We start from the raw sequence: 25,218 nt of genomic DNA, 5'->3' as shown, positions 1-25,218 counted from the left end.
GAAAAGCTTCTACTTTCTGGGGAAAAGCTACAAGGAGTTAGCAGTTCCTTTGATGTTTCTAATCTGTAAAGCTTTTTTTTTAAAAAAAAACCAAAACAATCCCAGGAGACATAGGCAATACCATGCCTCTGGTATAGGGAGATCACATAGAAACAAAACCAAGTGTTTTGCATATTAAATAAATTTAGTTGGCTTAAAAAATAGTAAAAATTAGTTGGGTGTTGGATTGGATGATCTCCAAAGGTACCTAACAATTCTGTGGTTCTGTCAAAAAAGATCCTCAGTTAAACTGTTTTGAAGAATGCTCAGTTACTTATTGCCTGTAATGAATTCAGAGATCTTTCGTATTGGCAAAAGTGATATGGTGTCTATGGCTCTTAAACTCAAATATTATTATGGACACGTGCTTCAAGTTTTTATCAGATAGGGCACTGTATTGTGCAGGAATTGCAGGGTTTGAGTGGCAGGGGACTGCAGTGTGAGCTGTGTGGGAGAAGGCCATGAACAACTCTGTGACAGTCACAGCTGGTTCCAGGCAGCTCTGAAAACCATGTGAGCAGCACCTGCCTGCCAGACCTTGTGCCAGCTGGGGGAGCACACAGTGCCCTGCTCTAACAGATCTCAGTAAAAATGTATCAGCAGTTGTGAGCTAGAGACAGAGCTGCTGAAGATACTGCCAGAGCCACATGTGTGCAGATACACTGCTGGATGTGCCTTCTTGAGAGGAGATGCTCCATACAAAGGCAGTACCTCCAAAGGCTCTGTAGCCTGTGCACAGCCCAGTAACACACAGATGAGTGAACCAAAGTGACCCAGGCTGGTGGGTGACCCCTTCTGAGAAAAACATAGAAACAAAGTGGCAGTAAAACCTAAAGAAATCTTAGTATCTATTTTAAAATGTTTCTGAGAGGTAAACTGGTGGTATTTTTTAATGGATTCAGAGTATATGGAAATGTGGAAATATTTTAAAAGTGTCTTAAACTTACTTATCAGTTTGTGACATACTACTTTTTCAATTAATATAAATAGCTTATTTAAAGCACTTAAATTGGTGGTGTGCTTTAGAGGTCCGGTCTGCAGTTGTGAGTACCCAGTTAAGCTGCCAATTAGGCCTGTCTGTCACAGGTTAGCAGTATAAAACCATAGAGTGTACTAATACATCCTTGGTGAAGAGAGGAGGGAGAATCCATTGACTCTGGAAGTGCTCATACTGTATTTGCACTCTAGAAATTACTTGTTAGAGCAGCTTTGATTTTAGGTCCTCTCCAAACAGTGTACATCCAGTTTTAGTACTCTGCAGGTTTTTTTAATAGCCAACTTAGTTTGTTTGCTTGTACTGTCCTTTAGTTGGACACAGAGGTATGGCCCTACTGTAAAAGGGGTGAGTAATATAGAAGGTTCTTGTTCTTCTGTATTTGGAAGTACAGCAAGACAACTTTCCTCCATGTCTATTCACTTGGATAAAGGCCATTCTTTGGCTGCTCTGTGTACAGTAAGTTTATTCTGTTGCTAAAAAGGTGCTAAAATCAGCATCCTGCCACTGTCACAAGATCCACTTTTACAGCCACTGAATTTGCAGCCATTAGATCTCATACAAGATAGAACTATGTAGAGGCATTCTGTATGCTAAATTCTTGTTACTTTTGACTAGGCCAGTTCTAATATTCTTTTCATACTCCAGTGCATTCATCTAAGGATCATACTGGTAGTGAAAATCCAGTTGTATCTTTTTGGTCTTCTTCTTGGAGGAACACACGTGAATGTAGCTGACTTCCATGTCAATATAAATAGCCTTCTCCTGAAATTAAAAAGGAATTTGTGATTTTTCTGGTTCTTTTAGGAGATATGCTTGGCCTTTTTTTTTTTTTTTTTTTTTTTGATACTGTAATTGCTACTCAGTATTCCAGTTCTGACCACTTCCCTGCAATCTAGAACATTCATGCCAAGAGGAATCTGTCACTATGCCCCCCCAGAGGCAAGTGACAGAAATAACTGTAGAGTAGAGATAGTAGATGTAGATAGGACAGGCTTGGATAGCCATTGTTCATGAAGTATTTTAAACAACACTGAAAGGTCTTAATGACAGTGCTTTCTGCTCAGTGGAGTCATATATACTGAAGCAAGTCATATATACTGATTTACTGTAGCATTTGGAGCATCCTGCTCTCCCAGTTTGGAGACCATTTTTTCTAGGAATATTTTTTTTTAATTGATGGGGTTTGTTGGTTTGTTTTTTTTTCTTGTAGAAAGCTGAGCTAAAACAGGGCTTCCTTGATGAGGCAGGGATAAGATCTGCTGAGGAGATACAGGTTAATGATTTTGGCATGTTTCTTCTGTTTAATGACGGGCAGAATTGTTTTCTTCCCCTGCTCTGACAACTCAAGCTGAGCCCTGCAGAGCTGTGCTGACAGCAGCACAGCTGGATGAAATCCCCTCCTGTGGAACCCTGTAGCTCCTGAGTATTGATCATCAAAAGAGTCCAGAATGAACAACTGAAGACATAAAAACTTTCCTGGGGAGTCTCCCCACGGAGGACAGTAACAATAAGAAGAATCTCTTTGCAGTTGGGACAAAGGGACCTTAGGGCACTTCTGCCTGGAAGGTATAAAAACTGGTTATTGAAGAGTATTGGAGAGCCCTGCTAGAACTGGTACCATGAAAAGATTTAGGTAGCATGGGGAAAAGGTCAGTTTCATCGTGGGTAAGTCTTCCTTGAAATGGAATAGATGTGTTGTTGTGTTTGGAAAAACTGAGCTGGGCAACATTTATGTAACAATAGTTGCCAGACTAAAGGATAGCATATATGCATTGAAAGGGAAGGGACAAGAGCAGGTAAGGGAGGCCCAGTCTATCTTGGAAAATAGGAAAGTGCAGGCTATAATAATCAATAATATTTTGGGAACTGTATCTACAACAGAGTAATAAGTGTTGACATTTCCACCTTCTTCTTCATTGCAAGATTTAGTTAACTTTACCTTGAATATGACATTGTGGTATCAGTGCCTAGAGTTAAAAATTACTAAATATTAATATTCCTGACTATAGATGTAGCTGTATCTTCTCTTGAATCAGCTCATATGTCAAAGCCTTCCAAAGGATTTCTCTTTACTTACTCTTCATTAGTGTGCTGCTATGAACTTTATCATTGCTCCCTCAGTTTTTAAAATTATGAGAGAAAAACTATTTTTTCAGCTCTGTCTTAGGATATGGTTGCATGATATGGTGGCTTTTGAAATATTATTATCCCCCTTTATTCCTTCTTCTCCCTTATGACAATGCTCTTAACTGTTTTCTGCTAAAAAATAGGGTTGCTTTATGGAGCCTTTAATCTGTGGTTTGAGTATTTCAAGCACTTTAGATCAACTTTACCATATTTATCTGCATTTCTCCAGTTGGATATGAATTTGACGAAGTTTTTGAGTGATTATTGCAATTAGTGTATCAGGATCTTTAGAAAACTCCAAGAGCAATTTGAGATGGTGAATCTTAAATTGATGGAGACCAGTATCATGGTTGGTTTCCTAAAATTTATGGGGCTCATTTTAGAGGAAAGATAGAAGAATTTTTAAAATTGTTCTAAATTTACAAAGTATTTATGAGAAAGACTGGAATATATGTCTTTTCTAAAGCTTTCATTAGGGCTGACTTTTTTTTGAAATGTCAGTTTGAGATGCACATGTATGTATCCCTGTCAGACTTGCCCATTTACTTACAATAAAATGTTGTATGAGGTGATTGCTTATTAGTCTATATTTTTATTATATTTAAAATGTCAGACACATCTGCAGCCTAGAGGGAGAGACCTTATTGTAGTCTACAGCTTCCACTGATCTCTTCTCTGTGGTGACCAGGACCTGAGGGAGTGGCCTGAAGTTGTATCAGGGGAGGTTTAGGTTGGATATTAGAAAAAAGGTTTTTCCCCAGAGGGTGGCTGGACACTGGAACCGGCTCCACAGAGCAGTGGGCACAGCACCAGCCTGACAGAGTTCAAGAGGTGTTTGGGCAATGCTCTGAGGCACATGGGGTGACTCTTGGTGTGTCCTGTGCGGGGCCAGGAGTTGGACTTCAATGATCTTGATGGGTCCCTTCCAGCTGGGTCGCTTCCAGCGATTATATTCTATGATTCTATTCTATTCTATTCTCAGATATTCTATGATTCTACAATTCTGAATGGGTAGTCAGAAGTTCAGTAACCTACAGAACTTTCCTTAGCTGATTTCATAGTTTCTATTTAATTCTGTTTTCTCACATTTTCTCATTTCACTTCATTCTTCATGTAATGCACTCCAGCAGCCTACTCCAGAGTGTGTTGTGAAAACAGGCTTTTTGGTTTGGATTCACTCTACTATAAACAGTAACCAAAGGTGGTAGGCACATGACTGCCAAGGGTTTATTTAGAGTAAATGGAGAAAGACAGACATCTCCTAAAAAATACTTTGATTTTTTTTTTTTGGTAAAAGCTTTTTTCATATGCAAGACAACTTACTTAAAAAATAAAGTGTTAACTTTTAGCTTCTATATGAGCTAAAATATTGAAATTGCTTTTTTCTGTTTCTCCTCTTACTTGCTACTGCCTAAGGGGATTTTTTATTTATTTATTTATTTATTTTTTTTTTGGTGTGGAGGAAATGCATTTCAAGTAAGAAGAAAATGTAGTTAGAAAGTTGACTTCATTTCTGCTTTCGTCTGTTGATGATTCTGACTTCACTGAGAAAAAAATCAAACCTCTACCTTTGTTGTTCAAGGCTGCAACCTAAAATATTATTTTTACCTTCTCTTGAGAAATAATGATTGGTACAGGAAAAGAATTTGTTGAGGAAAAAAATGTTGACATATCTGTGTTTCTGTTGTTTAAAAAGGGTTTGAGGAGGAGTTTCAGGTAAAAATTGCTTTATTGTAGTTACCTGCAACTAGTTCAAGACTGTAGAAAATAGGGTTTATAGTGCTCCTTCAGTGCAAATGATCCATACTTAAAACAGTGTTTAAAAGATGTCATTATAATCACTGCACCCCTGTCAGCAGTCCTTGTGATGAAAGCTGCAGCTTAATGTGTAGTGAGTGCTGTACTGGAAATAGAGATCTGAGTGACACCTGTGGGATTGTTCTGTTTGGTCTTTCAAAATCAGGTTACGTCAACAAATTTAATTTATTCCATTTTTTATCAGGCTTTAGGTTAAAAAATAAAGTATGTATATATGAGGTGCTTAAATATATATAAATAATTTGAAGTAAAATTAAGGAAGAAAACCTAAGAAGTCTTTCCCCCTCCTCCCCCTTTTTTCTGGTTCTGTTTCCCCTTGTTTCTTTTCAGTAGGGTCCTCATTTGGTTTTTTACTTGAATTTTCTTCTCTCTTGAAAGAAGCATATTTTAGAGTAATTGTACATTAGATTATCTAGAGTAGTCTGACCACCCACATTTAAAGAAGACCTGCTTTTATCCAATTTTACCTTTAAAGATTGTCAAGTGCTTTGCTGGAGGTCAGGTGTTAAGTGCTGCCTCCCATTTTAGAAGCACTCCATTTATTAGCTGATTTCTGCAACAAGTACACCACGTGGTCTCCAGTCTGGTTAGACTTACTGACAGTTGAGGGAAAACATAACTATTTGATTGTCCTAGTTACTAATTTCCACAGCACAAGAGACTACAAAATCAGTTCACTTAATTTAAGAATATGTTGAAGTTTGAAAATAACAAAACTTTTTTATTTTCTTTTCACAGTCTGTGTTTTGTACACACAAGCAATTGGAAACAAAGAATGGAGAGAGGTAAGATGCATATTCATTGATGTATAAACCTTTTGGGTATATTTAAGGCTGCTCATTTGTCCTAGCAGAAGAGGGCATGTCATAACCTCTTGAATGCCACTCTAGGCTTATATGTACTAGCAAACCCTTAAAATATAGTCACATTGATCTCAATTTCCATATCTGTATCACACATTTCCATCAAAAATAGAAAAAATACATGAGTTTCCCATTTAGTCTCCCTCAGATAAATTAAACCAGACTTAGCTGTCAATTTGGATAAGGTGTGTGGCTCTCAAGAGAGAAAGATACTCAAACAGGACTGAGCTGTGGTGATGGACAGTGTCAGCAAAACTAGCCTGTAGTTTTGGTGAAGATCTACCTTTGCAGTGTAGTGTTTCAGAGAAGTTAGATGCTGCTGAATAGAGTGCACACCATTGTGGGCAACAAGGGAGGGAGGATGTTATGCATAGGTTGGACTTTATCTTATCTGTAAGTGTAAACACTCTGGAGAGATAAGTCTTGAGAAACTAAATCAAGTACCTCAGAATTGGATACCTGCAGCAGATCAACATTTATGGCCTGGAACTCTGTCCCAGTACTTAGTCATCTAATTTTTCTCCTCTAATGTTACTCTTTGAAAGAACTGATAGCACCGGGGGAAGGATGCTCATCTTTCTACTGATAAGATACACTATTTACCTGTCTTCAGAGAGGATTGGTAAAACTTCTTCACTACAGATGTTCTTCACTACATGTGCATTGCTGTGTGGCCAGGGGCTTTAAGAATAGAGCCAAGAGTGGAATGTACTATCTTACTATTTTTTCCGTGTAAAAGAGAGGAGGTCTGATGTTGTTGTTTTCAGAACTGGTATTTTTTGTGAATATACTGTGTAAAGTTTCCAGTGGGAGGTGACCAGGGCCTCAGAAAACAGACCTCTTCTCTTATATTTGGTGTCCTTGCCAGTTGGCCAGAGAACTGCATTTTCTGCTTTGCTGAAACGTGGTGAATGTGAGATTCAGTCTTGTCAAGAAGGGAGGATTGGATTTGTTTCATGCTTGGGGAAAAGCTCATATAACTCTGCAATACATGAAACAATGTACCTATTTAATTTGTAGTTTTTAGCTAAATTGCTGCTCTGTGTTGTTCTTAAGAGGATGCTAGACATCCTCTCAGTATACCTGCTGGATCACGTTCCTCTGATGATTTGTGTGAAGAAATGTTAGTTTAGGGAGTCATAATGGGAATTCCCTAGTCATAGTTAAATTAGGAGATGTAGTGGATGTACACAGGGTTCTGAATGTCTGGATAGCAAACTGTGAAAACAGTGAATTCTTAAGTCATACAAGTGCCTAGGTGGCTTGGTACCTCTGTGGTTTAGTTGTCAAGCTTATGTTATCACTCAGCATTTGGGTCCTCTTCTGGTCCAGGGTTAAGATGAATTTGTCAAAATTTTGGCTTTTATTAGTGTCTTATAAAAGGTTCATATATAATTTTGTGTAATTTTCTTATTTCTCTTGCGTAGCTGTTAAAACAATTACTTACCATTTTTAATATTATAATTGCCCTGACAGTAGGATTATAATATAATCTTACCTAGAAGTACATATAATTAAAGAGGAAGTTTAGGAACTACAGACATTAAAACAGACTTTTGACATTGTAGTTGCTAGAAAATCTGAGTTTTTTTTGTTTTAAATCATAATTATCTCCATCTTGTCTATCAGGAGGTTCAGGTATAAATATTTGCAACTCAGTTTTCTATTTACAGTTAATGGAAAAAAAATAACATCCTGAGGGCAGTTCACCAGACCTAAATTAGATGTCTGCATTAGATCAGATGAATCATTCCATATAAATGCCCCCAGGAGATAACCAAAAGCCTAAAGTTTTGACTATGTCAGATGTAGAGTTCAGTGAGTAGAATCCATTCCTAGTATCTTTTACAACAGTCAAAATTTATAGGTTGGCACTGTGGAGGGGCTTAATCAGGATTGTGTTTTATATGTTCTGGTGTATTACATTTATACCAGCAGTAAAAAAAAAAAAGGTGGTAGGTAGAAGATTAGTATCTTTAAATAGTTGCATTAATTCTGTTACTACTCTCCCAAATAGTGTTTCTGAAGGTTATTACTGCTTGGCCATGTTGAAATTTTAACTTTACTCGATTGTTAGTGGGGAAAGTAAGCCATGTGGAGAGCTAATTAATCAGTAGCTGTGTTATTAGTAATAAATGACTGGATTATAGAAGTAATCTCTTCTTCTTAAAAGGGCTATAGGTAATTGGGAAAACAGATTTCAAAAGGTGCTTAATTTAGCTCGAAAATGTAGACTAATAATTTTTAGAGAGCAGCATTTTAATGTCACAAGTAAGTAAATTCTATTAGTAATTCATCAGTTAAGTAATTACTTATGATAGTTCAATCATAAAATCATTTAGGTTGGAAAAGGCCTTTAAGATCATTGAGTCCAAACATATGGGAAGGAATCATTTGTGTGGGCCATGTAAAAAAAACAAACAGACAAAAAAATCTGAAGCCTCAACTAAAACCCAAAACAGTATTTTAAAATAATTTAAAGAAAAGTTAGTAGTGTCACAGAATTCAGTCTCTTGAGTTATGTAACAATCTGAGTATAACTGGTGAGAGGTAAAGGTGACAGTGTGAAGGGCATCCAGTTAGGCCTTTTCTGGTCTCAGTGTGATTGGATCATCAGCACTTTGCATATTTATCTTTGGTTACTGATACACTTCTGTCATGCATTATAAATCAAATCTGACAGATTTCCCAAGGGTAACATGGTTGTAGTGTAAAATTAAATATTGTTTATTGAAAAAAATGCAGAATTGAAGAGATGAAAAGTACTTAAAATGTATGAAGTTTTTTTATTTTAAAAAATTAAGACTGATCCTTAGCTGCCATTTTATAGCTTCTTTTTCTCATGAAGTAACTTTTCCTTTGCGTTCATACATAATTCTATTTGTAATGGAGCTATAAAATTTAAACCCATGATATATATGAAATATGACAATCATGGAATAGTTTAAGAGAAAGGAACCTGTATGTTATCTAGCCTCCTATTCATCTGCTGTGTCTGGTTCATCCTCCTGATCCATGAAAAGCCATCTCCAAAGTCAGTCCAGGGGGCTGAGGCACCTCCTATAAACATCAAGAAGGAAAAGGCATTTTGCCAAAAGCTCAGAGAGAGGAGCGATGAAGAGAGAGCTGAACTGAGGTGAAATGGGAGATGGACAGTGCAAAAATGATACATTTGCAATGGAAGGACTGTGTTCCCTAATATTTAAAGCTGTCTGAAATAAACAAAATATGCAAGCTTTTGCTTGCTGTTGTGTTTGGTTGTGGGTTTTTTTGATGCACTTATTTTCAGGAAACAGATTTTTTTACTGATTCAAATTTTGGTGGGTTTTTATTGGCTTTGGGAGCTGATGTTGGTGAAGTTTAGGTCAAGGTATGTACTACTCTGTTGAAATATGAGATCTGCTGCCACTCTGTCTTCATCCACAGGTAACTGATCTATTCATGTGAATGCAGTCATTTTCTTTCATGGCATCTGTTTGAGAGAAGTTTTTACAGGTGTCATATATCTCACCTATTCCTGGTATTGGCAGTCTAATTAGACTTCCTTATCTTTTCCAGTTTGGAAGAACAGAAGTAATTGATAATACTTTAAATCCAGATTTTGTAAGAAAATTTATAATGGACTACTTCTTTGAAGAAAGAGAGAATCTGCGATTCGATTTGTAAGTTACCTTTGACTCTAATATTGCAGCCTCTGTAAGCGTGTAAAGTTTTGTCCTGCATAAAATTAACTTGAAGTGAAATGGTATCTATTGACATAGGATAAATTAATATAATAAACATGATTGATTTAGCATTCCTTCCTCAGAAATAAATATGTATGGTAATAATGACTGAGTTTTAAGAAATTGGCAGGTGTTAACTAGTCAAAAGTACAATTATGCTTACAATTATTACTTTCAGAAAATAGGAAGGAAAATATATATGTTAAAATATTCTTGCAGCATAGCCAGCAAAACAGGTGCAGATATATTGTTCAGAAATAAAATACTGTACAAATAGTACAGAGCCAAAATTGTCTTTACTATGCATCTAATTATACTAAATTTTAAGATTTTAAAACAACAGCAGTCGTTCTAGAGGTAGATGGCTTTTGACATTATTCCAGATGTGCTCATTTCATCCGACTGGTGGAATTGTTTTGATTTTCACTTTATTCTTTGGAAAATAGAATTGAGAATCCAGTCACCAGGTCACATCACCATTGCCTATCATCTCTTTCTAATTATTTCAGTCTTTCTGATAACCGAGGTTGTCTTGTTTTTGTTTTTTTTCTTTTCAATTTTCATCCTCTTTTTTTATTAGCAGTTCTTTCTTAACCTTGCCCTAGGAGGTAGTATGAATAGCCCTCAGAGATAATTAAGTTTTTGCTGCAGTTTTGCATCACACTATGCATTGTGGCCACAAATTTTCTTTGTATTTCCTTTTTTAGTTGCAGAACCCTTTTCCTATTTCTTTTCCCTTCCTTTGCAAGATGTACTAGACCACCTATTTCAAGGAATAAAAGGAAATACTTAAAGCCAGGAAGATTACAGGGTGCTTTGAGGTGGCTAGGTACAAATTCTTTGTCTTTCACAATGGAAGCCTAATGTAGACTTTATTTGTAGTTTTAAAAGTTGGGTTTAATGTCATTCAATCTGTGGATTATAACTCTTGTAGGTTATTTAAAGTAAGTTTTAAGTAAAAACTAAGGAATTTGTGAAATAAAGGATTCCTCTCCAAATATAAAGCATTGCTGCAGTGAGGGCTGTGTGGAAATCTTTATGTTTTACTCTTGCTTCTCATAGGATGCATGCAGGTTATGGGGAGGGAACAGTGCAATAGAAATGAAAAATTATAGAAATGAATTGAAAAAGAGAAAGCCAAGCTCAGACAACAGTAAGAAAGGAGAGTCTGTAAAGACCTTCTGCATTAATTCTTTATGTAGTCAGAGAAATGGACTCCTGTCTGTTCATGAAAAGCTGTAAATATCACACACTCTGTGTACTTATCAGAAAGACCTGACTGCTTTCTGCTGCTGTCCTGCATTACCTAGACTTAAATCTGTTCTGAACTCAAAGCTGAAAAGCTGTTGCTGTCTTTGCCTGCAAGTGACCATATAGCCATATTGTGTGAATTTAGTGTAGAGCACTATAACAGTGATGGATGAAAAATTAAATATCTTGGAACTCTGAGTTAGAAATGTGGATCTCATAGAGCCACTCATGGATTAAATCCCAATTCTGAAACTTTAGAAAGTTTCCTGTATTCAGTTCCTTGGCAGAATTGTGCACTGCTGTTGGCCAAAGTGTTATTTTTCAAATAAATTCCTTATATGAATCATATATTTTGCAGGGGGAAAAAAATCAAGTGGGAAGTATATCTCTGATATTTGGTGCTTAAATAAATGATCATGAACCCTCTAAAATGTACAGCCACCAATGTCTCAGCCCCTTTCTGCTCAAAGCTGGTACTTAGTGATTTGGCCAGTGAAGTAGTTCTTTGTTTTACTTCTGTAGCTGTACCTCAGGTCAAATTACAAGTTGTGGTTTTTTTCTGGTCAATTTCACCAAAGAGTTTGCTTTTAATTGGAGAGTTTAACTCATGTTATTGGTATTTATAGGAATTTCTTTTCTTTATAAATATGTTTCTTAAGCTTTGACTGTACTGTGCTACATCCAGTTATGTTATGGCATTCCTGTCATCCTGACTTGTGATCTGGTCCATGATGCATCCCAGCAGCAGTTGTGGCAGCACAACCAAAGGGATGTCATTCCGTGCAGTGGGAACTGAAACATGCAAGGGAGCCTGAGATGGGCAGTAACATAACAGATAAAAATGTTTTCAGTTTAGTTACTGGTATTGAATCTCAATGGATTATTTGATAAAACTATTACTTGGATTATCTGATAAAGATGGAAGACTATTAAAGTATAGAGATTAGTAATCCTGTATGATTTTCTCACATTATTTTTTCTCAATCTCTCTTAAATTCAGGGAATATTTTTTTCGAACTCTTGGCTTGATTATGGAAGGGAAACTATGACATTTTCTAGCTGGAGGAAGACCAAGATTATGATAAACTCAAAAGAACAAGTCAAACTCTTGTTAAAAGCAGTTTAGTTTATTGTCAGTTCTATTTGCTTATTCAAATGACTGAAATATTACCTAAGAAAATAATTTACAAGTTAGTTTGTTTTCTAAGGTTAATTTTTAACTTCTAACTGCTTTTTGTCATCTTTCATTGTTCAAACAGGAATATCAGAAGAATTTCTCTTTAAAGCTTGCACTTTGTTGAAAATTATTTAATTTCAAATAACAAATGAACCATAGTCCTATAATATGTGATTATTCAATTTGTCTTCCTTACTGAGAGCCTTCCATTAATGAATCTGCTTGTGTAAATTTCATACATGACAACAGGTGAAAGAATTGTTTGATTTTTGTTTCTTTACATAATTTTCCTCAGATATGTCATGTGGCAATTCTGATACAAATTTTCTTTTTTTTTCCCCTAAGCTATGATGTTGACTCAAAGAGTCCTAACCTGTCAAAACATGTAAGTTCTTCCTCACTATTATAATTTCTTGTGCTAAAATGCTTACAGTTCTTAAGTATGTTTATTTTCTTTGGACTGTAAGTAATATCAGATACATAGAGACAAATACAGTGATTGTGTTATGAGTGAAAACACGTAATGCTAATGAGTATAATTTTAATGGGACATTTCTCTTGCAAAGGGCATGTTTGAGCATGCGTGTATACCCTTTCAGATATGTAATATGCTGCAATTTGTTGATACGTTTTTGGGTCCTAAAATGGAAGCATGTTTTGCTTGTGTCTCAATGTTCAAAGAAACCTTTTTATACTCACGTTATCTTGAAGTGGGAATGATGAAATAGTAACTATAAAATTTAGAGATGCAAGAGTAGACTTCAGAGGCTTCTCAGTGAATTTTTTTAAAATAAAATTTTATTTTTAAAAAAAGGAAGGTTTTGGTAAAAAAACCATTGAGAACCTGGAGCAATGGAAAAGAGGATAGTAGAAGGAATGCTGTGTGTGCTTCACAGTGAAAAAGATGAGGCTTTTAGCCATTGATCTTAAATTACATCCTCCCTGTAGTAATTGTGTAGTGCCTTAGAATTACATCTGTAAATGTAACCTACTGTTAAGTCAAATAGGTAGTAGTGAGTCTGTTTATGATTCATTATTGCATAGTTATTACTAATCTGTTCTTCAGTAGGAAACAGCTCAGATAAATGGGAAACCAAGTTTCTTTGTGTGTAATATGAATTCTGAGGTTTTATGTTATTGCTTTTCAGGATTTTTTGGGACAGATGTTTTGTACACTGGGAGAAATAGTGGGATCACAGGGGAGCAGACTGGAAAAATCAATTGTGTAAGTATTCTGGAATGTTGGATGAATGCATACTGCTGCATAAGGCAAGAGTTGTGGAACTTTTTTGCTGTGAGATATCTTGATATATAGAATTGACACGTGACTTTTAAGACAGCATAAATCCAATAGAAATCTTTATGTGGGCTATGATAATTTAGGTTTCATTTTGGACAATTAGTAAATCCAAAATTTTTGTCAACTTTGTTATGTCTTGCACTAGAAACATCTTGACTGTACTATTCTAAAAATGTTTTTGTTTTAGTTTGCAAAATTAGCACATCATAAAACTTTTATTATCTTTTGTTCAAGCATTTGAGTTCTTGTAGAAAAAACCTTCACAAACAAAGAGTGAAGAATCAGATGACCAGATTATCAGATTTCTAATACAATCACACAAAATGATTAACATCAGCAAATACTGTGGTTATTAGACAACAGTATTTTGTGATTCTCCCCTTAATCCCATTCTGGATATTAAAATTTTAAAAACATGTCTAGGAAATAACCTCGAGGACCAGTACAGTAAGTAGGTTATGTGATTAAAAAGGTTGTCTGCAAACAAACAAGAAGAGGGTGCCAATGGTAGGTGGGGGAGAGCCCAAATACCTTGCCCTGGCTGCTTTCAGACCCATCCCAGGAGAGTCATCAGCTTGTGGAAACCCATCTCCACACAGTCAAAGAATCACAGAGGTACAAGGCACAGGCAGGGGAGCTCCAGTGTCACAGTTGAGGAAGGAATCCCTGCCCAGCTGCAGGGCTGTCCCAGGAGAACCAGGGCCCCAGCACTGTGGGATGGCAACATGCAGTCACTGCTTCTTCTGGAGATGTTTTTAGTTCTTGACAGCTGCACAGTTTGAGCTCAGAAATACCATCTTGTCAAGTGGGACAGGAGGTTGGCCCTGTTTTGTTTACTTCTACTGAAACAACAGCTCACTGACTTTTCACTGTCTAGGCCTAGCTCATGCTGGCTGCCGCGGTGAATTGCACTGTCACAACTCCAGTGCAATTGGGTTGACTGATGGTTGATTCTACTGGAGGGCTGTGGTCACCTGTTCAGAGAAAGTGCTGACTTTGAAGCACATTTAGTAAGATGAATCTTACCTGACTTTTTGAAGGTCTTCAAATTTGTTTCTGTCCTCAATTAGTAAATTATTCAGCGTAGTACATGGATTTTTTTGAGAAAATTCCTGAAATTTGTTTTGAACATGTAGATTAAAAGGCATCAGTGCAACAGTTTAGCATTTGGTACAGTTAAATGAAGTCTGAAATGAGTAACAGATGAAGTTTAAAGTTTGAAATTGTGTATGAGAAAAGAAAAAATATCAGTAAACATTCTGTGGAAAAAAGCTCTTACTTCACAGTTGTGCTGGCCTGTGTAATATATTTTCTCTTGGGTGAACCATCATTTCTCAGGTCTTGGTTCTGATAGTCTTTTGTATGGTAGTTACTAAATGGACCCAACATGTGTGTAGACACATGCTAATGTGAGAGTTTGACTTTTTATTAGTTCTTTGTAGTGTCTCTGTTTTATTTTGTCATTGGTGCATTTGACAGTCCTGTGACTTGACAACTGTGCCTGAGTGATTGTCTCTGAAATCTGGATATCTGGGTGTCTAGGAGACATTTCTGTTATTCATTCTGTTATTCATGAATCTACTGCATTGCATTTCAGGATTGTTTGCTTGTGGATGTGGGTTTAATGTCTCTTAATATTCAAACAATGAGAATTGAATTGGCAATATTGCATGTCTTCCCTTCTTAGGGATATTTACTGCTGTGAATTTACTGTTCTCTTTATGAAGTCAAGTCTGTGTTCTCATAGCATGAATGCTGTTTATGATCTATGAATTAAGAGAGCTTTATCTTTTGACCATATTTCTGAAGTTCATTAACATTTTCCCTCTTCATTTCTCTGCTAGTGGATGTACAAAGAAGAGAATGCTTGGTGTTGTTTAGTCCCAATCAGCTACCCTACAGAACTGTCACTTTTTATACTTAAGCAGTTTGAGAAGCTTGAATTCCATTCTCTGATTGGCATTCAAGTAAGCTCTGATGTTCTTTCAAAATGAAAATTAGAAAGCCTTGAAACTTATTCTTCAGCTCTATCTACTTTAGGCATTTACGGAAATCTTACACAACTCAGGACTCCATGGCTGCCGTGAGCTGTCCAGCTTCAAGTCAGGTTGTGTATCATCAGGGAAAGTTCCCTTGGGAAGTCTACAGTGAAAGGGTAGTCTTGTCCCTCCTCAAAGTTACAGTAAAATATCTCAAGCCTAGGGCAGGGTTACTATTACTGTGGTCATGCAGGAAGTCTGAAACACACCTTGCACTAATCTTCATGGCAAGTACAAAAGTGAGGGTACACAATTCACATTTTTCTTTGCCTACATGGCATGCATACCTTGTGGTTTCATTGGTATTATTAGCACCAGCAGATTACACCTCTGAGGCATGAACCTGACAGTATTTCTTCTTGGCAGTTGTGAGATTGTCCCCTGAATCTACCTCTCTGTTTCTGATACTGTTAAGGATTTGGAATTTTATGCAGTCTGTCATGGGAGAGTCTTGCTCCCAGTACTGTAGTGTGGTAGCCTGTTAGCCTGTTATCCTTGTGACAGTGAGCATTTGTTCAAGAACATATTTTAGTGTTGCACTTTGTTTTCCAGACTGTCCAGGTTCAGATGTGAACATTTGTTTTGGATAATTTCCATTGGAAAATAATTCTAGTAATTCAAAGAAGGTGAAAGGGATAGTATGACATTTTGACAGTAATGTTTGTTCTGTTTATGTGTTGGGTTACTAGATTCATTAAGTGCCTTCTCAAGACAAGCTCCATGTGTAAGATATACTCTGACTTGCCTTGCACATTCCAGCTGTATTGGCATGGAAGGATAACGTGCAGATACACCTACTTCCTAGAAATGGCATGGTTTCGTTTTTCTCTCAAGAGGGTGTCACCTGCTCAGGCATAATCCAGAATTAGATCTTTGTGTGTTCTCTCTTCCTAGAGAGAAGATGCCAGCCATATTTATAACTCTGAGCAATGTTTTTTTTTCAGGATCTGCTAAGTGCATTCCTGTAGGTATTCCCTTTGATGAGGAGATAGGGTCATTGCAAAGCTTAATGAGTGTTCTGTGCTTGTTACTCACATCTGAGTGCCATTGCCAGCTAATGAGGCTGTACTGGAGCCAGCTGGCCTATTTTGTGAAGTTCTTTCTCCTGTCATCTTGCTGTGAACATAACTGAAAGAAAAACACCTGAACTGACTTCCTATATATATATTTGTCTTATCCTTTTATCTGTGGATGTGACTGTCAGAGGGCTAGGCTCTCCAAATTCAGGGATAAGACTGTAACATTTTGAATGACCTGAAAAATGTTCCATCCTCTGCCTCATTGCAATTCTAGCTTGCAAAATTGGAGGCTCTTTTTCACCTCTCGGGTTTGAATTTCCACATAAATTGTCATCTTTTACACAGACTTTGTAAAGGTCCTTCTTTCAGTCCTTGTTAAAGCCCAAATATTCTTCAGAGTGTCCTTTTAAACTTCTCTTAGTGCTGCAGATGTGGTGCCTCAATTGTGGAACCATTTGTTCTAAAGAAACAATAATTACTTCTCAAGGGTGTATCTTATCTAGACTTGGAGGTATTGTTGAAAAACATTCATTTGATAATGGTTGTCCGTTCTGTTCCTCTAACAATGAAATGACCTGCTTCTTCAAATACCGTCCAAAAAGAGGTGATCACTGTAGAGAAACCTACAGGTTCTGGACTCTCAAGCCAGTAGGGCCAACTGAAATGTAGACTTTCACATTTTATTTTCCTATATTCAGTTTCCACTCTGTTCATACTTAGACAGGCACATTTTCTGAGTTTAAGATAACTAGCCCTTAATGGTGGAGTTGACTGCAGTTATGCAATACAGGTTACAGATAATCTCTCTCATTATTCCCCAAAATCCTGATCTGTAATCCTTCCCAGAGAAACCTTGAGAAACTAGTTGCCTGAACATAAACTTTCTATTCTAATTTCAATGCGATAGAACCAGTTTCAGGGTAGCTCACTACCAGCTATTCCTTAGAGCTAAGGAAGATGAGTAATGGCACTGCATTCTGGATTTAAATTCTTACATGCTTGTCTTCAGCATAATATTAGTCAGTATTTCTCTGGCAACTGGAAGGACTGGTCTGTAATGATGTGTGTCTACATAATTTTTTTTTTTCATACTTGAAATTTCGACCATTTTGAAATTATTTTGTTATTTTCTTACAGGGCATTATTGCTAGTTAAAGTTTGTTCCATTTGCCTGATCTGTGACCACTGAAGTTTTTGTCAGGGTGCTTACTTTACATTTAAGGATTTTTCTTAATGCATGATTTGTAAGGGAATTTTTAAGAGAACAAACTCTTTAGTGTCTGCAAATGGTCCAGTACTATTTTCATGAATGTAGACTTAAGCATATGAAGCTTGTACTTAATAGTATCAAAATCTGTGCCAGTAATTTGGTAGAGTTTTTAGTTCCTGAATAATGAGAACTTTTTGTTCTGTGAAAGAGAAATCCTGTGCTAATCTTGATGAAGTATTTCACCTCTTTATCAACCATCATGTTAATGTTGTCCTTGTTTTATACGGCCCATGTTTTTTTGTGTTCTGTGTATCCCCCTCCAAAAGGGGCACTGAATACTGGCACTGAATACTATCAGATTCTGTGTGGGTTTTCTTTTTCTTTGCTGCTTTTTATGCTGAGGAACTGTTTTGTGCTTTCTGGTGTTGCAGCATATCTGGGTGAATAGTAATTTATTTTGCAACTCCTATATCAGATATGATGGTGAGATTATTATGTGACTTCATAGACATTTCAGAATAAATGTAAAATAATGCTGGTGTTTACTTTTAACTATATTTTAGGTATTTTAAGTAAAATTTGGAATAGGATTTTTTCACAAATCAGTCGTAGAGTCATCTCTAAAGAAAACATCAGTGGAAGGGTTTCTGGTACTATTTCAACCTATTTAAACTTTTAATGCTGTTTCCTTTAATATCAAAACTGTTTCTTGCTAGTTTGAATAAATATGCAACTCATTTACCAATTCACTTAGAATAAACCAACTTTTTTACACAGACTAGTGGCAGAGAAGGGAAACTGAGTTGCATGCCATCAGCTTTGTGACTTGAAAGCATACCTTGTGCTCTCTGTGTCAGTTGTAACTGTTTGTTAAGGAACTAAGGTGATGTGATTGTGTTTTCTTGCAGGGGAATTCCTGGGAAGAAGTGTGGGACGGTAATTGTAACAGCAGAGGAACTGGGGTGTTGCAGAGTAAGTGTGCTCATTGCTTTTCAAAACTAAAGTGAAAATTGCTTTGTGAGTTAAACTGCATTGAATTGTTAATGGTATAACTTCTAAATTTGCATTTGGTGATTTATGTAAGAGGTTAGAATATTGTTTTCCTTAAAGGTGCTCTTAGTTTTAGAGAGAAGAAGCAGAAAGAAACAGAAGCCAATGCTCAATGCATCTCTTGCACTCTCTCTAATGCTCCTTCATGTCCTCACTCTCTCAGTCTCTTGCAGTGTCTCAGCAGCTGTCATGTACTTATCTTCTGGATTTTTGTACTTTATCCAAATTTTTACAGTTCATATTCAGAATGTCAATGAGTTTTTGAATGACTGAATTGCTGAGGCTGGAAAAGGCCTTGGAAGATTGTGTAGCCCAATACTCCTGCCCTTCCAAGGGCAGGTTACTCAGGGCTCTGGGCAGTTGGGTTTTGAGTGGAATTCCTTCAGCATGTTTGTTTCTTGCTTGTATTGGGGAGCCTAGTGCTCCAGGAATGAACAGTACTTCAGGAGTAGCCTCACCAGAGCTGAGCTACTTCCTTCAACTTTGTCAGCACTCTTCCTGATGTAGCCCAGCAGGCTGTTGGCCTTTGCTGCCAAGGGCGCTTTGATCAACTTGGTGTCCACCAAGCCCCTTCAGTCCTCTTCTGCCAAGCTGCTTTCCAGCAGTTTGGCTTGCAGCCTGTACTGGTACATAGGGTTATTCCCCTCCAAGTGCAGTACCTGGCATTTTGCTCTGTTGAACCCCATGAGGTTCATACTGGTTAGTTTTTCCAGCCTGTCTCTGAATGACAGCAGAACCATCTGTTGTATAAACTGCTAGTTCTAGTTTTGTATCGTTTGCAAACTTGCAAACTTTCATCCAAATCGTTAATGAAGATGTTCAACATTCTTGGCCCATTTTTGATGCCTCAGTGTGTAGCTTAGTGCTAGTGACTGGTCCCAGGTGGACTTTGTGCCACTCAATATTCCCTTTGAAACCCAGCAGTTCAGCCATTTTTCAGTGTCCCTCACTGTCCAGTTATCTAGTCTATAATTCATTAGATTGTGAACAAGGGTTTATGGGACACAGTGTATAAGGCCATGCTAAGGTGAAGAATAAACAATGTCCACTAGGCTCCTCTCATCCACTCAGCCACTCATTTTGTGAGGAAAGTCTTCCAGTAGATCAGGCATGAATTTTCCCTTTGTAAATCCTTGCTGATGTCTCTTAGCCACCTTCTTCCTTTTCATGCGTTTGCCTATGTTTTCCAGGATTACTTGCTCTATCCTCATCTCAGGGTATGAGATAAAACTGGTTTGGGTACTCTTGCCCTTTCTCAAACACAGGAGAACTTCCCCTGAACATCATAACTTTATAGAGACAACTGAAAGTGGCCCCACAGTGATATTAGACAACTCCACCAGCACTTTCAGGTGCATCCTACCAAGTCCTTGGACTTCTGTATGTCTTTAAATGTTTCCTTTCCTGGTCCTCCTCTACCAAGAGCAAGTTATCCTTGTTCCAGACTTTCTCAGGTCTGGATCTCAGTTTCCAAGAGTCATGAAGCCAAATCTTAGCAGTAAGACCAAGACATAGAAAGCTATGAGAAACATGCACCTTGCAATGTCCTTTGTCACCTGGTCCCCTGCCCCACTCAGTGGTGAGCCCACATTTTCTGTCATCATCCTCTTGTTGCTGTTGTATCTCCAGACCTGTTTATGGAACAGTCTTCCAGCAGACCCTGCCTGTTAGCTGCTGAATCTGCAGGTTTATCTTTGCAATTATAAACCTTTTCTCATTCTTGCCTTTTCCCAAAGAAAGTCACCTGTGTGACTTTCAGTTTCCCTGACCACAGCAACAAAACGTTTCTCCTTATTTGTTGTACTTGGTATGTTTCAGGCTCATTTCCTTGAAGGTTGCAGACTCTAAAGTGCCAGCAGCCATTTGCGTGACAGACAGTAGGAGCAGACACCAACAGGTCTAAGTCTCTGAAGGAATGAGGCTGAGTTGTGCCTGACTGGAGTTTTTAAAATTAATTCTGATGTACTTTCCTTGTCTGTGCATCTACTTCTTTCAGAATGCAGTTTTGGATGTCAGGAAATCCCTGAAAAATTCTGAACCATTTTAGCATAGAAGATAGTTTTATTTGTGGTGCCCCTGCAGAGGAATTCTTGGTTCCAGCCATTCAAACTGCACTATGAAGACATTGCACAAATGTAAATATGTAGAGGGCATTTAGAAGACAGATATCCCCGTTTATTTGGTTTTCTATTTGCATAGTTTAGGGTTTTTTTGTTTGTTTGTTTGGTTTGTGTTGGTTTTTTTTTTTTTTTTTTTTTTTTTTTTTTTTGTGTAGTAGACTGCATGCTGTCTGTAATTTTTCTTTATTACACATTTCAGGACTCAGTTTTAATGCAATTTTGTGCAAACAAGCTAGACAAGAAGGACTTCTTTGGGAAATCCGATCCTTTCCTTGTATTTCATCGTAGCAATGAAGATGGCAGGTAGGTGCCGGTTCAGAATTTTTTCTGCTCATAATTAGGCAACCTAATTATTTACAGATAATATAGTTGGTGGTTTTTTTGCATTTTTCAGGTTAAGCTGTGTTTATTTTATAATGTTTGTTGGATTTCATTTTGTCATGTTATGCAGTACAGAAATAAAACCATTGCAACAAATTGATCAAATATTGCAATTCAGGGTTTTTAGAGGTAAATACCTCATAAATATAGAGCACTATGACAATTGTAATAAAATAGCTAAATAGTGTTACTTTCGCTAAGATTTAGTATGCATTTAAATTAAATAGAGTTCTCACTCAAAGAAAATTGTAGCTGCAAAATATGCTAATGCTTAGAAATTGTGTTAGATAAAACCATTTTATACTGCAAATTTAAATTAGGAAATGTCTTGTATCTTTTTAACAGAGTTCTACGAGATTGAATTTTAAAATCTCTAAATTAGAGTTTATATTTTTTACAAATGGTGTTTGCTACATTCATGCTTTAATTTGTTAAAGTAGATTAATTTCTGCTGTTCCACTGCTAAGCCTTGACATGCACTGATCAACACAACACTCTGCCTTTGTGAGGCTGTACTGGCAGGTTAAGATTTCCTGAAAACTGAAAGTCCTCATGTCTAACATGTATCAAACCAGAGGCTAGAGTTATATGATACTACTTTTATCTGTAGCTTAAGTGGAACAGTTGTTAACATAAATCTGTGTATGGGTGTATGTGTGTGTTACCTGCTCTTTTCTCTTGGAGGCAGATTACAGGAACAGTTTCCTGAGTAAACACTGCATATGTAAAACTGCAAGCCTGGAGAAGTTATGACTCCTTTGTGAGTGGCATTAAGGTCACTTGTGAAACCTCTTTGGGTGTTACTGGTACACACAGCCTCTCTTGGCCTTGGGTGCCTTTCTTTCCCATTCCTTCTAAGGGGTGAATTTTGAGCCAGTGATGCTTTATGGGTCTCCTGATTCCAACAGGATGTTGGGGCAGTACTTCTGCACCTGTGGCAGAAGGATACTTCCTTTTTTTGATTCTTTTTTTCAGTTTCAGGCATGTCTTTCGAATCATAGCCAGTATAAAAGTGTAGATGTTTGGGGCACAAGAAGAACATTCCCTCAAAGGATAATTTAGTTGCAACTGGATGAGGAATTTCAGTAATGATTTCACCAGTGACTTTGTCTCTTGTTTTCTTTTGAACAATTCAGTCCCCAGGATGGGGACCTTCAAAATAGGTATTTTAATTTTGCATCATTTAAAGAAAGGAGAATGTGCTAATACAGTTAATGAGATAAGGTGATAATGGAATCTCACAGAAACTTATATGTTTTACCTAAAACAGCCCTGGTTAAAAAATTATGGACATAAGATGGGGAATAAGAATCAGAAAGCCATCATTCCCTTGGATCAGTTTCTTAATCTCTAAGGAAAGAGTCTCAGATCCTCACAAGGTTGCTTTCATTCTGGATCTGTGACTAATTCCTGCATGTACAAGGTCTGTTTAAACAAGTGGGGTGGACTGCTTTTCTCTGAAATTTTCACTGGATGGTTATAGTTCCTCTTGAAGCTTTGGGTAAAACCATTTTAGATTTAGATTTTAGATTTAGAGTTGTTTAGCACTCTAGTCTGTAATCTCTCTCCAGTGGGTCTCTTCAGTCTTCCCTTCCTTCTGATTTCACCATATTTCTTTTTTTCTTACCTTATATTTTATATAGATGTTGTATGTATGGATGATTACAGTTTTTTTAATTCCATCTTTGACACAAAAGAAAAAGTAAATAAATACAAAATATATCTTTTATTTTTTTGTTTCAATTACAGTTTTACAATCTGCCACAAAACAGAAGTTGTAAAAAATACATTAAATCCTGTGTGGCAGGCATTCAAGATTTCTGTCAGAGCCTTGTGTAATGGAGACTATGACCGGTAAGCTGTAGCTTAAGTTTTTTTAGTACATTCAGATTTTTTCTCCCTAACCTGTGTGTTCTTTTGTATGTAACTTTTTCTATCCAGTCCAGTCCCTGGTGTTATTTAATCAACATTTTGAAAGGATAATAGGTGTTCAAAACCATTCATTGCATTAAAGAATTTAGAAAAATAAAGCAGATATGCTAAATCTGTAGGAAATGCTAGTGGTGTTTTCTGGAAAAAAATCCTTGCTCTCTGTGGTGTGAATTAGAAACAGAAAGAAAAGACTAATTTAAAGCATGGTCTCTATGACAAGTGTACACAAGTATTTTTTAATGTTTCAATGAGGAACAATGATAATCTGTTTTCCTTGGGTGACAATGCAATGTCAGAGGATGATGATAAATGAAAATTATATTATATTAAATTATATTATTATATTTAAAATACATAGATCAGTAGATGAGAAACACAGAAGTTAGTCATCTTCAGATTTGAAGTTTTCAGTGGTGCCATATAAAAGGATCTGTCTTTATATGGTAATAATACCATGTTTTTAATCAACATTTTACCCCTAATAACAAATAAGTTCAGTGGAAATGGGTATTTTAGACTCCTTAAAAATGGCTGTGTTGGTTACTCTTTCACTTAGATGCAATAAAAACAAAGCAATTTTGTAATGAGCATATTCAAATAGAATTTTTTACTTGTATTTGGGTTAATGTGCATAATACATAAACAAAATAGTATTCATTAAGCTAGTCTCTGGACACTGCACTGTTTATCATACTAAAAAAAAAAAGGTTTCATAATAATTAGAAAAGATGTTGTGATGCATGCATATTGAAATAACTCCAGCATTCCAAATTAAGGGAACTTTAAAGTGCAATAGCACTCATCAAATTATCACTGTTGACCTACTTTCAACATAGTGTGCTCAGTGAATAAAGGCTCCATGAAACTTCATAGTCCTGCATACAACAGTCATGTTTCAAATTAAGAAGTAGTCATTATCTGTCAGGTTAATTCAAATTAAGCTGCTGATAGTCCAGAAAAATTTTTGGAGGTTTCAGGTTTTTTAATTAGAAAACACGTCTTTCTATAAAGGTAAGGATTAACATCCTGACATCCACATGGTAATACATAAAAGCACAAACCTCAAAGGTTTCTTTCAGGTAGTGATAGTTTTGTGGATAAAATTTTGGTGCTCTGGGTCCTGTGATAGATGTGAAAGGTGGGAATAATGTCATTAGTAAAAGAAATCGCAATAAATGTTTATTCTGGTGTGGAGGAGACTAAATCTTCAACTAATGCATTCTTCTGAGTGAATTCTCTCCACGTTTTCATTATGGAATGACCAAGATTTGCTTATTTTTTCTCAAACTATGGGATTATACCATGTTTTCAGACATCAAAGGAATGGCATTTCAGTACTGCGGTAGTACTTAGTGTTGAATGTCTTTGTTCTTTCTTTTAGTGTGAGCTCTCAAAAAGCACTTACAGTTATTTTCTGCATAAAAGTTTTAAAACAGAGATAACCCATCTCTAACCTTGATTATTTTTAAATGAAAGTGGGTTTTTTAATATTAAAATAGGAAACCCATCCTCTAAACTGTGTCCTTTAAGGTAAAGGTTAAATTTCAGCGTGTGGAGATTGGAAAGGTCTTTTAATATCTTGCATATCATGCAAAATAGATAAAAGTCAAGATCTGTAATTAATCCTTTAGTATGAAATAAATTTCAGTAGAGAGGAGCTTTATTCAAGGATGAATTGCTCTTACTTCAGTTACGTGTCTGAAGATCCTTCTCAGAAATTTATCTTGGTATTCTTAATAATTTATTTTAGTTATCCAAGTTTTGTCACTGAGATAATTTTGCTATTTGAACACAGATTTGTAAGACAATTCAAAATTTAAATCCCACTAAACCTTACATAAATCTTAACTTAGTGATGTGTTCTGTCTGTCATAACAAGTTTTGAAATGTAAGTAAAATAATGGTTGTTTAGGGAAAAAGACACTGATGTTGCCTTTTTTTTGCTGAATTCCTCTGAAGGTTAAAGTAGTTTCCTTTGGAGGTTAAAATACTTGATGGGATAAAAGAGGTTTGGAGTTGTTTTTCACTTTGTTCTGCAGAACAGCTTTCCCTTTAATCAGTATTCATTGTAAGGTGCCTTAAATCCAATCTGAATTATGCAAGAGCTATAAAATATAACAAATGGTGTGGTTAGGAGCCTTTAAATTTGAGTTGAAAAGTTACATCCAGA

General features: G+C 36.5%; 1 protein-coding gene across 1 annotated transcript in view; it reads left to right on the top strand.

Moving 5' to 3' along the window:
- CPNE8 (copine 8) overlaps positions 1 to 25,218 on the top strand; it is a 74,989-nt gene that overhangs the window by 14,780 nt on the left and 34,991 nt on the right. The window contains exons 3-9 of the mRNA XM_083859033.1: positions 5,720 to 5,766; positions 9,403 to 9,506; positions 12,343 to 12,382; positions 13,146 to 13,222; positions 18,474 to 18,537; positions 20,935 to 21,038; positions 22,866 to 22,970. Coding sequence (XP_083715159.1) covers positions 5,720 to 5,766; positions 9,403 to 9,506; positions 12,343 to 12,382; positions 13,146 to 13,222; positions 18,474 to 18,537; positions 20,935 to 21,038; positions 22,866 to 22,970 — 541 coding nt within the window. The remainder of the gene's footprint in view (positions 1 to 5,719; positions 5,767 to 9,402; positions 9,507 to 12,342; positions 12,383 to 13,145; positions 13,223 to 18,473; positions 18,538 to 20,934; positions 21,039 to 22,865; positions 22,971 to 25,218) is intronic.

This window comes from Zosterops lateralis, assembly GCF_965231275.1.
Source record: "Zosterops lateralis genome assembly, chromosome: 4".
NCBI classification, from domain to species: Eukaryota; Metazoa; Chordata; class Aves; order Passeriformes; family Zosteropidae; genus Zosterops; species Zosterops lateralis.
Note: the sequence above shows the minus strand (reverse complement) of the source record. Positions and strands in the feature narration are given on the sequence as shown.